Source organism: Eptatretus burgeri, chromosome 1, assembly GCF_056783735.1.
Source record: "Eptatretus burgeri isolate ZD-2024b chromosome 1, Ebu_testis_v1, whole genome shotgun sequence".
In the NCBI taxonomy this organism is placed as follows: Eukaryota; Metazoa; Chordata; class Myxini; order Myxiniformes; family Myxinidae; genus Eptatretus; species Eptatretus burgeri.
This window is the reverse complement of record NC_140961.1, coordinates 26,363,683-26,381,656: the sequence shown is the minus strand read 5'-3', so window position 1 is coordinate 26,381,656 and position 17,974 is coordinate 26,363,683. Positions and strand designations below refer to the sequence as shown.

Genomic DNA, 17,974 nt, shown 5'->3' with positions numbered 1-17,974 from the left:
GTTCCCGGCGTTAGTCCGAGAGGGTCACGACTGGATTGTCCGTCCGGTGGGCGACGTGCCGCGATTCGAGTTACGTGGCCGTCCAGCACGCCGGCGGGCGCGAATCCGTAACACTGGTGTCAGGTCGTGCGATACAAATTCATCGCCCTCCTCGCGGCACTGGTATCGGAGAACAGGAAAACGGGCTCTCCTGTCTCCGGCTAAATTCACGGGAATCGGTCCAGGGGTGAGAGAAGCGACCCCCGATTCCCTCCAAATTACGAGCGATTCAAATTAACCCTTTAAGAGAAGCAAGATGGCGTCTCAAGGCGAGCGGGAGCCGGGGGTATTAGAAATGGATGTAGAATGTGTAGGATCCATGGCCCAGGATGGAATGCCCGTGCAGGAACATGAACTCGCCCAACTGAACCCAGAGCCCGAAATGGGTGCGGCAGCGGCCGCGGTGTATGACACCTCCCCCCCCCTCTCCACCAAAACCCTTCCCCAACCCCTGCCGAAACGGCTCACTCAAGCGCACCCGACATGGCCCAGCTATGCGCCATGCTGGCGGCAATGACAGCGAAGATGAATGCGAACATGAACAAGCACATGGACGAAGTAAAAACGAAGATGGAGGCGAATACACAAAAATTGGATGCGAATACACAAAAATTGGATGCGAATACACAACAAATGAACGGAATGGAAACAAACATGGAGGAAATGAAAGAGCTACGGGGTGAGACGCAGAACATGGGCCGATGCCTGCAGGCGGGCATGAAGGCCGTGACCAGGGAGATAAAAATGGCGACTCCACGTGTGGGAGCAAACGAGCTGGGTGGGGGTGCAACGGCTGACAGGCCCGCGGTGGAGGCGGGTGAAAAAATAATTCGGGGAACGTGTTGGGCGAGGGTCGTGACAGGGGAATCGACGGTGACCAAGAGGGAAGAATTAAATGGGGAGACCAGGGCGTGTGGGACGAGACGCGGGGTGACGACGACAGAAACTTATGGGTGTATAGAGACACGGGAGACAGAGAAAATAGAGGAGAGACAACACGATGAGGACGGGGTGGGTGGCGCGCACACACGCACGGAGGTGGTGGAGGATAGTGAGGTTGAGCTCGCGGAGCGTGTAGGGACCCAGTGCGAGCACCTGGATGGCCTCCTCCAGGAACGAGGGGAGGGAGTCTGCCCCCTTGAGGCGAGTCACGACCAGGTGAGTTCGGTCGTGCTTTGCGAGGTTGAGAGGACGAGTGCTGTGAACAGGTGCACGGAGAGCTTGGGGGGTATAGAGGCCCCGGAGACCCTTGTGGGGACACAAATCCCCAGTGTGGTTGTCCCTGTGTGTGTGGTGCAAGGTGTGAGTGCGTCCCCGTGTGTGAGTGGTGTGGTGGCGATTGTGCCGGAATACGTGCTTCCCAGCACGCTGTGTGTGGATGAGGCATCGTGTGTGGAAGAGGCCGTGGGTGTGAGTGAAACGGCCAGTGTGGATGAAACACCGCGGTTGAGTGCCCCCGCGTGTGTGGATGAGGCACCGCGGGTGAGTGCCCCCGCGTGTGTAAGTAGTATGGTTTGTGTGAGTAGTGAGGCACGCGTGAGTGAACGGCCGAGTGCAAGGGAGACCGTGTGTTTGAGAGAGCGGTATGTGAGGGAGATGTCGGTTGGCATGCGGGAGCACGCAGCCGCGTCTCCCGGTGTGAATGTGATGGAGTGGACTGTGTGCGTCGTAACACGCAGGTATGCGTGTGTGGAATGGAGACGGAGACGGCGACAGAGGAGAGAAAGCCGAGTGGCGGCTGTAGTTGTTTCGGGGACCGTGCCGGGTTCACCCAGCAGTGAGCACGAGGTTCGTGCTGTGCAACGCACGAGACCGCCACGTGCTCGCTTGCGAGAGTGAAGTCCCGGTCCGGAAACGCACGCGGTGGATTTGCCGATCCCGCGGACGGACAAAGTTTAGGCAGGTAAATGGATTTGGACCGGACGGGTTCTCCACGCGATCGTGTGTGTTAAGCTCCAACGGGCAAAGCACATGTGTTCGCGTGGAGAACCCCTCGAGACGTGGGGCTTGTGTTTTTTTTTATGCGCACGGTGACGCCATGGCTGCACGTGGGGTTGGAATCCGGCAGGAGGGGTATCCCTGCCGGATGGCACCGTCCAAGGAGGGACGAGGAACACGTGCAGCTGCATGACATCACGGGCAGGTGCAAAGTGCGCGAGTTGCCGCGCTGGCGATGCGCATGAAAAAAAAAAAAAAAGCAAGCCTCACTTTCGGGTGCACAGGATTCCTGGGCAAGGGGTGGAAGACCCCTTGACCCGGGGCACAGGATGGAAACTAGTTAGGGGGAAGGGTTAGCTTAGCTAGACCGACTTCATGGGGCAGGGGTAAGTCCTCATGGAGTCCGTGGAATGGATTAGGTAGAGGGATTTAGTGAGCTTTAGGTTGGGAAATGAAATGAATTATTTGGAGACAGAGACAGACTTTGGATGTGTAGAGGGGACGTAGTTTAGCTACGTAGTGTTAAAATGAACGTGCTATAGTGTAAGGGACGACGTGGGAGCACGAGTTAGTTAGGGGATGTAGTTAGGAGTATGGCAGAGTTCAGCGGTGTGTGTGTTGAAGAGTTGGTGAGTTGTGAGGCATGTGCTTGGTGAGTGAGTGAGGCCAGCGGGTCTGTGTGTGTGGAGTGAATGGGGAATGCATGGTGCGATGAGTGATTGGGGGGAGGAGTGACTCCCGCCCAAGGGACCCCGGGGTCAGTGTAGAGTGAGTTAGCTGGGTTAGTCAAATTGAAAAATGGAGGTCGTTTTGCTGTTGGTGGGAAAGTAGGCTCGAGACCCATTTGGAGGGGTGCAGGAGCCCTGTTGACGGGCTTGGGAGCGTGGCTGCGAAAGGTGAGTATCGCTGAGTGGGTACCCCGGGCACCAGGCTAGTCGGCCGCCGTAGGCCAAGGGCCCATGGGGGGCCGGGATAGCGTAGTGGGCACGGGTGCGTCTGCTTGGTGCGGGGGCCCGGGGCGCCATTAGCCGCGTGGGCAGTGTTGTGGGCACGGGTGACCCTCGGAAAGGGGCCCGGGAGGCCGGCCTGCCACGTGTGCGTTTCAGGGGAGGTGCCATGGGGGGCACTCCCCGGTGTTAGGGAGCTGGTAGGCTCGGAGGCAGTGTAGTGCCCGGGGGTGCCATAGCGGGAGATTCGGCAGAGGGTCGTGCCTGCCAAAGGGAGCCACGTGTCCCAGCCAGGAGACCGTGTGAGGGCACAGAGAGAAAATTGGGGGCGAGGCCCGAAATTGTGAGGACACCAACACAGGCGACGGGAATCTGGGTTGTTAGAACCAATAGTTTAAGCGAGAGGCGCTTGTTGAAAGCCCCGGGGTAGTTTAACAGTTAAATGGATAGGGTAGATTAGGAAGTGTACCCCTCCGCACCATCCATCCCCTCGCTGTCGTTGTGGGCCGCTGGACCCACTTTGGTTATAGATCGCCGAACTCTGGGGAGGCCATTCTGAGGCTTCGTTGGGCCTCGACACAGGACGTTAGCTCTCCCTTGTTCCCCTCCGGGAAGGGAACGTAGGGGTTGGGAGTAGGCTAGGTGACAGGATAGGTTAGCCGAACAAGGACGATAAAGGGGGTTAGGGGACGATTTATAGTGGGGAAGTAAAAAAAAAAAAAAAAAAAAGTTGGGGCTAAATTGGGGTTTGACAAATTAAGGGAGTGGGTATGTACAGTGACAGGCAAAGGCGATAGGTGGGAGGGAGACAGGTAGGTAGGTCCGAGCCCGCCTTCCAAGTGGCCAGCACCACCGCACTCCCTTCACCAACCTCCACTGAACGGCAAGAGCTGGCCAACTTCATCGGCTGGCCGTGTTTTGCTTCAAGGCAGAGGCCGGCCAACTTCATCGGCAGCTGTTGTTTTGCTGCAAGGCCTGTGCCATCGGCTGGCCGTGTTGTGCTGCAAGGCCTGTGCCGGCCCACTTCATCTGCCGGCTGGCTGTTTTTCTTCAAAGCCTGTGCCGGCCCACTTCATCGGCAGCTGTTTTTCTGCAAGGCCTGTGCCGGCCGGATCGTCTGCGGCTGTTTTTCTGCAAGGCCTGTGCCGGCCAGTTCATCTGCCGGCTGTGTTTGCCTGCAGCGGCCTTCTTCTGCGGGCTGTGTTTGCCTGCTACCTTTGCCATGCCATGCCCACTGCCCAAGTTCACCAGCCCCGTTCAATTTTTGCTTTGCCCCCCCCCCCTGTTCATTGCCATGTGCGCCAGGATCAACGCAACAGTTTGCAAGCTGCGAGAACTGCCCTGTTGGCAGCTACAACACGGGCCTGCAGTGGCGGCCCGTGCACCGTGTTTGTGTTCATCCATCCATTCGTGTGTTCATTGCGTGTGCCACTTGAGCTGGCACGGAGACTGCGTTTGTGCAGCCCATGCACCGTTGTGGTTCACTGCGTTCAGTTCAAAAGGGAAGGCCTTGGACTGCGTGTGAGCAGCCAGCCACGTTCCCTGTCACCTGCATTGTTTTGAGCCAGAGACTGCATGCGAGCAGCCTGGCTCCCTGCTAACTGCTTTTCTTTTGCAGAGTTCAATGATCCTGGGCCATGGTTTAGTGTAAAATTTGTAAGTTAAGGTAAGATGTACTGTAAATATGAGTGCGCCCCCCGGCATGTCTGTCTAGCGCCGGCAATTTTATTTAAGTCGTCCGTGTGAGTGAGTTTGTTTAGGTAGTTACGCAGCCCTCAGGTTATTTATTTTGGGACACGAATACCATGAATGTCGCACTCAGGGATCCGTAGGTAAAATGTACTAGGGGAAAACTACACATGATGGCACACGAAAATTTGACGACTCGGGACGAGTCTGTAAAAAGGGGAGGGGGTAGTGTTGTGGTTACCAAATTCGCAAACCACCATTCAGGTCCCTTAGGTGAGATATCTCGGTAAGTACATGTGTAGTTAGGCCCAAACCCGTTGTCTAGTGGGAATACATGTCATTTATGCGTGCTGCGACTCTTCAGGGATAGCCGTTTTTCTTTGCTATCTTTATTTTGGACCAACCGCCATGATTACCACCACAACCACAACATCAACCACCCACCGCGGCGCCGCTTCACGTCACACCTCGCAACCGTCGCATCGCCACCGTTCTTGCGCCGCTTGTGGGTACCGGTGTTGGACTCGTGCAGGGGCGCGCGCCGAACAGCGTGTACAAAACCACGGATTTTCCACTTCAAAAACGGATCAAAAACGACACACGCCCACTTTTGTTCCGTCCAATCGGTGAGCGAGGGGCGATTTGGCCCCGCCCCCAGGGCGTTGGAGGGCGATCGATATATGCAAATTTATGGATCAAAAAGCATTCACGCCCACTTTTTCTCGGGCCAATGGGGAGCGAGGTGAAAGGTCGAAGGGAGGGGGTCAAAGATGAGAGAGCGAAGCCACGGGGCTTATATAAGCGACCGCGTTCGTCAGTCAAGTTGGACAAGAGAGTTAAGACTTCGCGGGCGGTGGAGTTGGGAAGAAGAAGCAAGAAGGAGTTGGTCGTCGTCGTGTGCGTTGGAGTCGGAGCGGAGGGGACGGAGCTGTGGAGAAGCGGCGAGGGCAGACGAGGGGGTGCTCGCGTCGTGCAGGGAGCTGCACACCAGGGAGGCCGACGGCGCGACCTGGCCGAGGTGGAGACGCTCGTCGCGGGACTCGAGGCAGAGTAGGAATCCTCTATACCCCGAGCATCAGCAACCCCCTCCTGTTTCCCCCCCGCGCTGAGATAGTGCGACCAAGGGGGCCCCTTTCCCACCCCCTACCAGACACTGTCCGCGAGGCCCGCGGAGTTGAGGCACCATCGCCGCTCCGCGTCTCATCACCAGACGGGTAGGCCCGACCCGGTCTCGGCCTCAGGCCCGCCTCATCTTTGAGGGTGTTCTTTTCCTTGGTTTTGGGTATGTGTTGTCGGCGCCGTCTGTGAAGTAAAATTGTATAAGTGTTGCCGTGTGCTCGCGTAATCGGTATTAGATCTGCATTGTCGCATTTGCTTTTTGTGTAAAATTGCATTGTGTTTCATTTCCTTTTCTATGTGCTTTTGGTGGAATTGTATATGTGCGCTTTCCGTTCATCGCGAATAAATGTGCTTTGTGTTGAACTGTTTCCCGCTTCGCTTCGTCATTTCTTTCATTGAATCCTCATCTTGCTTCACGTAAAGGGTTGGTAGTGGGCTGAATACGCCCGATAATTAATCGAACCGTCGAGGCCGACGATAACACCGCTCGGTTATCCAGATAGTACGGAACGGGTCGCTTAAGTGACCCGTGTCCGAAGTCGACCTGCGGCGAGGTGCGATCGCCCGGTCTACCCTCCGTGTGGGTACTTAGGTAGGTCGAATTTGGCGAGCAACCCTATCCCACGCGGGGGCTGATTGGCTCGATCGCGGTGAGACCGAAAGGTCCACCCGTGACTGGTTCCCGGCATTAGTCCGAGAGGGTCACGACTGGATTGTCCGTCCGGTGGGCGACGTGCCGCGATTCGAGTTACGTGGCCGTCAGCACGCCGGCGAGCGCGAATCCGTAACAATATATATATATATATATATATATATATATATATATATATATATATATATATATATATATATATACATACATACATAAAAGCCTGGTGTTGGCTTCATGGTTTGGGTGGTGGGCTTGGGATCTGAGGGTCCTGAGTTCAAATCCCACCAAGCTGTTGAATAAATACCAGGTGGGGTTGACTGCCTGTTATTCTTCCGAGGTTGGCAAAATAAATTCCAGCTTACTGGTATCCTGTGGCGGAGTGTCGACCCATCCAGGATTGTGCCCAATAGCCAAGGAGACTGCTAAGGCAGCACCAACGCTCTGCACAGAGCATTGTTGCAATGGTTGTGTATATATATATATATATATATATATATATATATATATATATATATATATATATATATATATATATATATATAAACATATGGACATAAAGACCCGCCCACATCTCTCTCCTGTGAATGGAGGGAATAGCCAATCATCTCTCATCTCATCGATTAAACGCAGGTGGCTCGGATTGTGTAAATGATTGATCCCTCCCACACTCCTCCAACTGAATAAGCTGTGTCAAGCAACCCAAGAAGACTTACTGAAGGTAAGTGCGACACTGTTTCAAACCCTTCCCACATTTGCAAACCCTCAACATACACACAAACACACATATATAGGTATATATATATATATATATATATATATATATATATATATATATATATATATATATATATATATATATATCTCAAATAATAACATATTTGCAGCAGAAAAGAGGTTCATTGGGATCATCGGTTGCTGTTCTGAGTTAAGTTCCAGAATAAAAATGAATCCTTGTGAAGAGGAACAGCAAGAAGTAAATGAAGGTCACCAAAGAAGAAAAATATCAGAATGTGTTGTTTACCCGAAGTGTTTGTGTACCCACAGATAGATGTTGATGACCAAGTCCACGAGAAGGACGAAAAGAGAGATCACTCCAATTGCGTGCTCAAAGCGTCCCCAGAGCGACATCAGTTGTCCCATATCCAACGTCCCAAGAAAGGAACGTTCACCAAAGATCTGTGGACAAGGAATTGACAAGTTAAATGAAATCATGTTATTTGAACGAGCAAGTTTCCCATGCTCCCACGGGATTCAAAACGGGGTCGTGATGAAGTCGGAAAAAATGCAAATGGAATCTTCTGTCATTGAGCACACAACCTGGGAACATCAATTCGCATTAATTGCCACAAATGAATCAATTTAAATGCTCCAATGGCGGCAATTTGCTCCGGTTTAAAATGTTTCTTCAATATATGAAGCGACTTGATAGCTCGGTTCCCTTATAATAATTTGTATTGGTGTCAAAGTCAGTGACTTATTGCAAATTAATAGTAGGATGACACCATGGGTGTGTCCCGTTGGTAAGTGACTTGGTCGTTTCACAGTGCTCAAGGAAACACTCCAATGGAAGGGAGTGCTGGGCTGAACAACACGGCGGTCTCCAAGGAAACATTACTATCGTGGAACTCGAGCACATGCTGGCCTGGCCGTCATTTTCAGTTTTACTCGATCTTCTTGTGACAACTTCCCCAAACAAATTGATTGTGTTAGCAACAGCTACAGAGCATCTTGAATCGGGAAAGAAAGATAAATAAATGGGGAGTCAGAAGGGGGAGCTCGACCACCAAGATTATCTGTGGACCTTCCACTGTGCATTTTGGAGAGGGAGGTGGTGGAGATCGAATTTGGATGTTTGTAGATTTTAAAGAATTTGGTTGAAAAGTGGAAGTCACAATACAAGTCAGAACTGCATGTTTCAATATTGTCCTCTCTGAAAGCACAATTGAAGAAATAACCAGGAATCGTTTCAAATCTGACCATGGTGGCCATTTTGCGAACACAAGTGGGCATGTTCCATCAACAAGCAGCTTTCTTTCCGCTCACCACACACCTCCTTTGATTGCTTTTCTCCATTTGCTTAGTATTTTACAAAGTGGTTGTGATGGAAGTGTGTGCGCCATGGTCTGAAAGAAGTTGGCCGCCGTAGTAGGAAAGACCTTGCCGCTGGAAGACGAAAAATCCTGGCTGTGTAGTCAGAAAGAACCCTGGATGCCGTGGTCAGAAAGAACCTGGGCGACGTAGTCAGAAAGAACCTGGTCACCTTAGACAGAAAGAACCAGGTCACCGTCGTCAGAAAGAACCTGGGTGCCGTCCTCTCTGAATGCCGTCCTTTCCTTTCCTGTAACTTCCTCTCTGAACTCATCAATCAGATTTTTAACCCTTTACCCTCCGTCCATCATCGACCCTCTTTCTCTACGTTTCCCACTCACCTGGTAAGATCCGTTCACGGCCCACACTCCGCGACGCACCTGGTGCACCGGAAACATGTTTTGAAACAACACAAGTATTCCACGAGTTTCCTTTAAAATAACTCAGGAGCACAACGAAAATCCAGCACTTCGCTGCAACAAAAGTGACGGAATGAACTGAATGTTCTCACAAAACAAACGGAACAATGCATCCCGCCGATGGGCTTTGTGACGCTGCAGTCATTGTTGTCATGGGAACTGAACTGATTTCAAAACAAAGTTTGAAATGATTGCATTGTCGTTTGCATCGTTCCGTCATTATCTGATGTAGTATTATATCACGTGTTGTAATGTCCATGTACAAGTATTACACTATTTGTTGAATTTTGTTGAAGTTGCCAGAAAAGGAAAACGAAGTTCGGATGAGAGATGTCAGTGAGAGCGTCACAAAAGTGTGGGCGGGACGTTCAAAGGGGGCGGGGCGTAAATGTTTCCTTCATATTTGCATACATAGTAAGTAGATGGTCCTTTATTAAATTTTTCGGTTTGTTGTGGAACCACAAACACGTCCAATGCTGCACAACCACTTGTGTTTGTATTCTTCTGATGGTCAGAAACGAACTGAAAATGAAGCTTGAACTGTAAAGAGCTGAAACAGGCCGGACGTTCCCCTCCAGGTGTTCCCTTCATGCTCAGATGTTACCTCCAAATAGTCCGAGGTCATGATCGGTTCATATCAATCAAAACACTGTTTGTGTGTTCAACACATACATACATGTACACACATACAAACACACGTACACATGTACACACATACATGTACACATGTACAGATATATATGTACACACATACATACACACGTACACATGTACATGTACACACCTACACATGACCATGTACACACATACAAACATGTACACATATACACACGTACAAACACACGTACACATGTATACACATACATGTACACACCTACAAACACGCGTATACATGTACACACATATACGTACAAACACACGTACATGTACACACGTACACACATACATGTATACACGTACACGCATACATGTACACATGTACACACATACATACATACATGTACACACATACATGTACATACATACAAACACACATACACACGTACAAACACACGTACATTTACATGTACACACATACAAACACTCGTACACACATACATACGTACAAACACATACACACGTACACATGTACACATACATGTACACACGTACACGCATACATGTACACAGTACACACATACACGTACACACATACACGTACACACATACACATACATGTACACAGTACACACATACATGTACACAGTACACACATACACGTACACACATACATGTACACAGTACACACATACACGTACACACATACACGTGCACACACATACATACACACGTACACATGTACATGTACACACCTACACATGACCATGTACACACGTACACACATACATACAAACATGTACACATATACACACGTACAAACACACGTACACATGTATACACATACATGTACATGTACACACCTACAAACACGCGTATACATGTACACACATACATACGTACAAACACACGTACATGTACACACGTACACACATACATGTATACACGTACACGCATACATGTACACAGTACATACGTACATGCACACACGTACACACATACATGTACATACATACAAACACACATACACACGTACAAACACACGTACATTTACATGTACACACATACAAACACTCGTACACACATACATACGTACAAACACATACACACGTACACATGTACACACATACACATACATGTACACACGTACACGCATACATGTACACAGTACACACATACACGTACACACATACACGTACACACATACACGTACACAGTACACACATACATGTACACAGTACACACATACACGTACACACATACACGTACACACATACACATACATGTACACAGTACACACATACATGTACACAGTACACACATACACGTACACACATACATGTACACAGTACACACATACACGTACACACATACACGTACACACATACACATACATGTACACAGTACACACATACATGTACACAGTACACACATACACGTACACACATACATGTACACAGTACACACATACACGTACACACATACACGTGCACACACATACATGTACACACACCTTATTTAATATTGTCCATGTGAATTTTGAAGCATGTAATTAAATAATTAAGCCCCTGACTTGATGTAAAAACTGTTTTATTATCAAAATAAATTTCCATTCTCCCTTTTCATAACAATTGCCGTTTACCAACGAAATACCCAATGAACGAATGAACGACAGAAAGATTAACTTCAGATATGAGAACTCAAATTCAGCTCCAGTGATCCATCAAAGTAAAACTACACGGCCGACACCTCACCTGTGGTTCCAATTAAGATAGGAGTTGGACATCCGATTACCTGTGAAATTTCACTTCCCACACACAAAAATTGTTTGTTATTAATTCCAATTGCAAAGCACGTCGGTATCACGTGATCCTCCTTGAGGGTGTGGTGGGGAGTACCAAGATGGCGGCCGGTGTGCACGTCGGCATCACGTGTCCCTCCTTGTGTGTGTGGTGGGGAGTACCAAGATGGCGGCCGGTGAGCAGTGTTTCTTTTACTTCAGAAAATCAGTGATCCAGTTTGATTGAGATCAGTGGTTGTGACAATTCCTACGATTATACGATCACACATGGCGATGTTGAAGCGTCCAGTTCATTGTTATTTCCACTTTTCGTCCGAATTCTTCACAATCTACAAACATGCAAAACTCCTTCCCAAAAATACATTGTGGAAGGTCCATATGTTAGCTTGGCCGTCGTTCCTCCTTCTGACCGCCCATTAATTTATCTTTCTTTCACTTTTCGAACACAACTCGTCCTCTCAAAAAGCCGACTCTCAAACGAAGCAAGCCGCCCCGTAAGCGGTTATCAAGCTGCTTGCTAACGGAACACACCCGAGGAATCGATTTCCTTCACAATAATTCGTGAATTCGATCCTTGGGAACTGAAGTTTAAACCTGACGTTGTGATCACAGGCCCAACAAACGGATCGAACCTTTCACACCAAGTTTGGTTTGTTTGGAGCAACAAATAAGAGGACATTTGTTTACTTAACCGTCATTAAACTGTAATTGTTTATTTCATATCACAATCTGTTTCCTTTCCTGTAACTTCCTCTCTGAACTCATCAATCGGATCTTTAACCCTTTACCCTCCGTCCATCATCGACCCTCTTTCTCTCCGTTTCCCACTCACCTGGTAAGATCTGTTCACGGCCCAGACTCCGCGACGCACCTGGTGCACCGGAAACATGTTTTGAAACTCAACACAAGTATTCCACGAGTTTCCTTTGAAATAACTCAGGAGCACAACGAAAACCCAGCACTTCGCTGCAACAAAAGTGACAGAATGAACTGAATGTTCTCACAAAACAAACGGAACAATGCATCCCGCCGATGGGCTTTGTGACGCTGTAGTCATTGTTGTCATGGGAACTGACCTGATTTCAAAACAAACTGATTGCGTTGTCGTTTGCATCGTTCCGTCATTATCTTATGGAGTAATATGGAAGAGGCAAAGCCACGAAGCGAACGTAGAATTCTTCTTACATTCGCTTCTGACTTTTCCTATAACGTGTTCACAACTGTATACTTGCCAACTTTACCATGGTACGTGTAAGCGCCACACAGCTAATGATTTTGACGCAATTTCCGGTTCCTTCTGCCTGGATTCGGGATCAGCGATCAAATAAAGTAAATCACGATTAAAAATTATTTTTTGATGATGTGGGAGATATCTTTATTAAAATTAACTTTGGTAAAAAAAATAATTGAATAAATAAATAAATAAACAATCCTGTCAAGAATAAAAGAAAATATAAGTTCCGGAAAGAGTTTCAAGATCACTCCCGGTCATGTTAAATATTATGTTAAATACTAAATAAACACTTCCTGTCATGAAAAAAATCACTTTCGGAAGTATAAAATTAACTTTGGGAAAAAAAATAATTGAATAAAGAAATAAACACTTCCGGTCATGATCTCCCAGTATGCATCATTCCCCAGGACAAAAACCAGAAACAAAAAAAACCAGATGGAAAAAAAAAACGGAGGCAAAAGGGTCATAGCCAACGACACGGATTCCAAATAGCCAGGGGTATTGTGTTGTTGTTGTTGTTTCCTATTCTCTCACGTACACGGGTGAAGTATGAAGCTCACTGCTTTCGCGATTTTATCACATGTTGTAATAGTACAGTGGATCAGCTGTCATATTTTTACAAATTGTGCATTTTATAAGAAAAGCATGAAATTTCTCACATACTTAGGTCATACCATCATGTTTATTTTCGGATGTGGAGGGAAGTCAGATTTCACCTCTGAGGGGACAGTGAGAGGTCAAATCCAAGACAGCCGCTAGTCACCTGGGTCTAATGTTCAAACATCCTTAATTTTGGAACCAGACTGCAGAAAAACATGGATGACCCACAAAATATGTAATGAAGAAGAAAGGAAATACCTTTGGATATATATTTTTTTTTCATTATTTTAATGGCAGAAGCAAACTTTGGTACATCACGGGTGATTAAGGTTGTGGCTCCTTCTACTGTGATGCCAAAGAACTGGAAGGACTTCCTTCGATGTGATGATAACAAAACCGAATTGTTTGCTTTCCTGTCATGCATAGTTGTTCATCTTCCTCGAGCAGAGGGCAAGGAACTGTATGCAACAGATGGAAGTGGAGTCCTTTGCTCTCCAGCTGAGTCATACTTGGCCTGCCTTGCCCCATGTTCGCAGGAGGAGGCCGACACTCGTCGACTTCTGCATGTGGCAGATGCTGTGCAAAAGGGGTGTAAGAAGGTGACCATACGTACCGTTGATACTGATGTGGTAGTACTGGCTGTAGCTTCATTCAGCAAGACAGCTCCTAATGAGCTGTGGGTTACCTTTGGTGTCAGGTCAAGCTTTAATTACATAGCTGTTCACGAAATGGTTACCACAATGAATCCAACACAGTGTCTGACTCTCCCAGTCCTTCACGCTTTCACCGGGTGTGAAACTGTATCTGCATTCGCTGGCAGAGGAAAGAAGACTGCCTGGGAAACTTGGAAGTCCTTCCCAGAGGTAAATGATGCTTTCAATGAACTCCTATGCATGCCGAGTGAGGTCAGTGAAGGATCATTGTTACTGCTGGAGCGATTTGTAGTGCTAATGTCCGACCGAACCAGTGAGAGCAAAGAAGTGAATCATGCCAGGAAACAGCTCTTCACACAGAAGTCGAGAACTCTCGAGAACATTCGTCCAACCCAGGCAGCACTCAATCAGCACATCAAGCGCACTTGCTACCAGGCCAACTGTTGGAACCAGGCATTGGTCCTGGATCCAGAGATGTCAGAGCCATCTGACTGGGGCTGGACAAAAGAAACAACTGGGTGGCAGCTGCTTTGGACCACTCCCCCAGAAGCATCAAAATCGTGCCATGAATTGATCCTCTGTCGCTGTGAGAAAGGATGCACTGGATGATGCAAGTGTGCCAAAGCTGCGCTCAAGTGCACTGCACTGTGCTTCTGTTCTGGAGGCTGTTAGATTTTGATCACTACCATTACCGTCATCATCATTGCTATTAATAACGGATTAAATAGACGAACAGCATGGGATGATTCTGTTAATTTTTTGTATTCTTCTCCCTATTGTGTCAAAATGGAAGCGAAGTTTCGCTATATTGCATTGGTCCAATCCTTTGTCTTTACCAAAAGAATGTCCAAATTGACCTCGACCTTTGACCTTGACCTTGACCTCGATTGAAATGCATTCCCTTGGCTCCTGGTGATCTCAAAAGTATCACCAAATGAATGGCCATTCCAAACGTAGTTGGAAATGACACCTTAAATGTTTTATTTACACTGTTTAGTTCCAAAATTAAACGCGTTTGAACATGAGACCCGGTGGACTGGTGGCCATCTTGGATTTGACCTCTTGCGGTCCTCAGAGGTCAAATCTGACTTCCCTCCACATCTGAAAATAAACCTTGTGGTATTCACTAACTATGTCAGAAAATTCATACTTTTCTCATAAAACGCACAATTATTGTGCTTATCCGCTGTACTATTGCGTCTCATGCAGTTTAATGTGGCAGCAGAACACGTGCCAGGCAAGTCCATGGTTGTTGCCGATGCATTGACCCATCGTCCACTCACAGAACATGCCTCGGATCGCGAGTTGTCAGACGAGGTGGATGCATTCGTTCATGGAGTTGAGGCAGGTTTTCCAGCGTCCAAGAGTAAGTTAGATATCATCAGAGATGCGTCCAGGCTGAATCCTGTTTTGCAACGTGTGATTAACTCCACTATCCATGGTTTCCCTCAGTACATGGATGACCGTCTGGATATACTCAATCCGTGCTGGGAAATCATAGGCATTTGTCTGTCTATGAAGGACTGTTATTGTATGGCACTGGAATCGTCATACCAACTGACATGAAGGTGGAGATTTTTCAGAGCATTCATGACGATGGACATCAGGGAGGAACGAAGCATCAACGCTGAGCCAATGATTGTATTTGGTGGCCCGGTATGAGTGGGGACATCAAGGACTGTGTCAGTAAATGTGATCATTGTATCAAGTACTGGTCTGCTCAAAAGCAAAAGCCATTAATCCCTATTCCCCTTCCGTCTCGTCCATGGGAATGGATAGCAGCTGATATCCTCGAGTTCGACAAGAAACATTATCTGGTCATGGGGGATTATTACTCGAGATTCAACGAGCTCATGAACTTGCCCGCTCTCACAAGTTAAATGCTCATTCATTAAATAAAGTCAACCTATGCTCGTTGGGGCATTCCTGATATTCTTATCTCAGATAACTAAAGTCAATTCGCATCCAAGGAATTTTCCGAGTTTTCTGGAAAATATGGCTTTGAACATGTGACTGCAAGCGTAAAGTATCCACAGACAAATGGATGTGCTGAAGAAAACGGAACACATTGCGAAAATGATCCTGATTCAACCTGATCCGTATCTCAGGCTGATGTCTTAGCGTAACACTTCTTTTGAGCCTTCAGGTTTTAGCCCTGCACAGTTGATGCTGGATCAGAGGTTGAAGACAATCATGCCAACCTTGTCACAGATTCTTCGACCAAACGCAGAGAAAATCGACCTTAATATCGTGAACAGGAACGATGACAAGGCCAAGGAAAAAGACGCTTACTTATACAATCAGAAACATTCTCCTGAACGTCTCCCTGAACTCCAGGTCAGAAACAAAGTGAGTCAGAACTGGTCATCAATCGATCTGGGAACAGTTGGGTGTTGTTTATTCTACACCTACATCTAAAACGCCTCACTCGTATGGTATAAGCGTTGGTAACAAAGTTCTTAAAAGGAGCAGGTGCCACATCACACCTGATATGACCGTACCTTCGTCACCTCATGCATCACCGCATTCAGAAGACGTTCCTGGAGAGCCCGTCATTGAAAATCCAATTGATAATGGAACAAAAAGCTCTGAGAAGTCTGTCGAGTATAAAACTCACTCTGGCAGAAAAGTCAATCAGTTGAAAGAATTGATCTTTAATTAAGGCAAGAAAGAGACTCTGGGCCAGAATAATGGCCGTCATTTCTATCAGATACCAACGTCAGGTAGTCCACCCTGACATTGTCACTTAGTTTTGCTTTTAAGTTGGGTTCTGTTTCGTTGTTCTTCTGGAGTGTGTGTGTGTGTGTGTGTGTGTGTGTGTGTGTGTGTGTGTGTGTGTGTGTGTGTGTGTGTGTGTGTGTGTGTGTGTGTGTGTGTGTGTGTGTGTGTGTGTGTGTGTGTGTGTGTGTGTGTGTGTGTGTGTGTGTGTGTGTGTGTGTGTTGTTATGTCTGACTTCCTTCCTGGGATGACGGTGCAGTAATTGTTCTTTATTTTGATTCCAGTTGGATACTTGAGAAATGGCCATTTATTCAACATGTTGTCCAGGAATTGTTCTGCTTGTGACTAATTAGGATGTGGGTTTTTGAAGTCTTTCATTCGATTTGTTGGGGGAGATGTTGTGGAAGTACAGCTCATACACACTGTATGTTAATGAGGGTTGACGATGAGTTGGTTTGACATATGTATCGTGTCAGTTCAAAGCTCGATGATGTGGTATTTGTGAGTAAGCATCAGTAAATGCCGATACATGAACGAGTAGAATTGACAGTTACATGTAATAAATTTGCTGTCGCACACATCGGTAAATTGTAATATAATCTGCTTGATGTAAGGAGCTAATTTTGACTGTCAGGGTCAGGTCAGGTATGGGAGCATGTGCCAGAACAGCACGGCGCTGCGTCCACTTTCCGCCGGTACTCCAGGGGCCTCCGTCTGGCCATCCCCCAGGCAGATGCCAGGCCCATCCCCATCTCCTTGAGATGATGGTCAACCTGTTGCAACCATGAGGCACGTGGTCGACCCACTGGCCTCCTCCACTCATGAGACTCCCTCGCTGAGAGAATCTGGTGAGCAGGATCAGAGTCAGGAAAACGAGCCACATGTCCATACAGCCGCAACTGACGCTCACGGACTATGCAGGTAACAAATCTCATCCGAGTCTCTCTCAGCAACCGCTCGTTGGACACAAAATCCGACCAGCGATAGCCAAGGATTCTCCGAAGAGACCTGGTACCAAAGGAATTAAGTCTCCGTCTCAGATCCTTGGTCAGAGTCCAAGTCTCGCACCCATAGAGCAAGACTGGAAGTACCAAGGACCTGAAGACTCGGACTTTCATCCTCCCGCACAGGTACCGGCAGCGCCACACCCCATGATCCAGTGAATCCATGACTCCCCAGGCCCGACCCAGACGTCTATTGACCTCTGACTCGCAGCCAGCAGAGACATGAATATCACTGCCAAGGTAAGTGAATCTCTCCACGACCTCAACATCCTCACCACAAACAGACACAGACAGGACAGCAGCATCCAAGATGTCACCGAAAGCCTGGATCTTAGTTTTGACCCAAGAAACCCGTAATCCCAACGGCTCCGACTCCTCATTCAGCACCTCGAGGGCCCCCAACAGGATGTCTAAAATCTCCGCAAAGATGACTGCATCATCTGCAAAGTCAAGGTCCGAGATCTTGACATTCCCA

General features: G+C 47.8%; 1 protein-coding gene across 1 annotated transcript in view; it reads right to left on the bottom strand.

Annotated features, from left to right (window-relative positions):
* The window catches only part of LOC147034065 (uncharacterized), a 25,909-nt gene extending 13,722 nt beyond the window's left edge, over positions 1-12,187 (bottom strand). Inside the window, exons 1-2 of the mRNA XM_085876006.1 lie at positions 11,243-12,187; positions 7,406-7,560 (exon numbers count right to left, since the gene is read on the bottom strand). Coding sequence (XP_085732132.1) covers positions 7,406-7,524 — 119 coding nt within the window. The 5' untranslated portion in view covers positions 7,525-7,560; positions 11,243-12,187. The remainder of the gene's footprint in view (positions 1-7,405; positions 7,561-11,242) is intronic.
* Between the last annotated feature and the right edge of the window lie 5,787 nt (positions 12,188-17,974).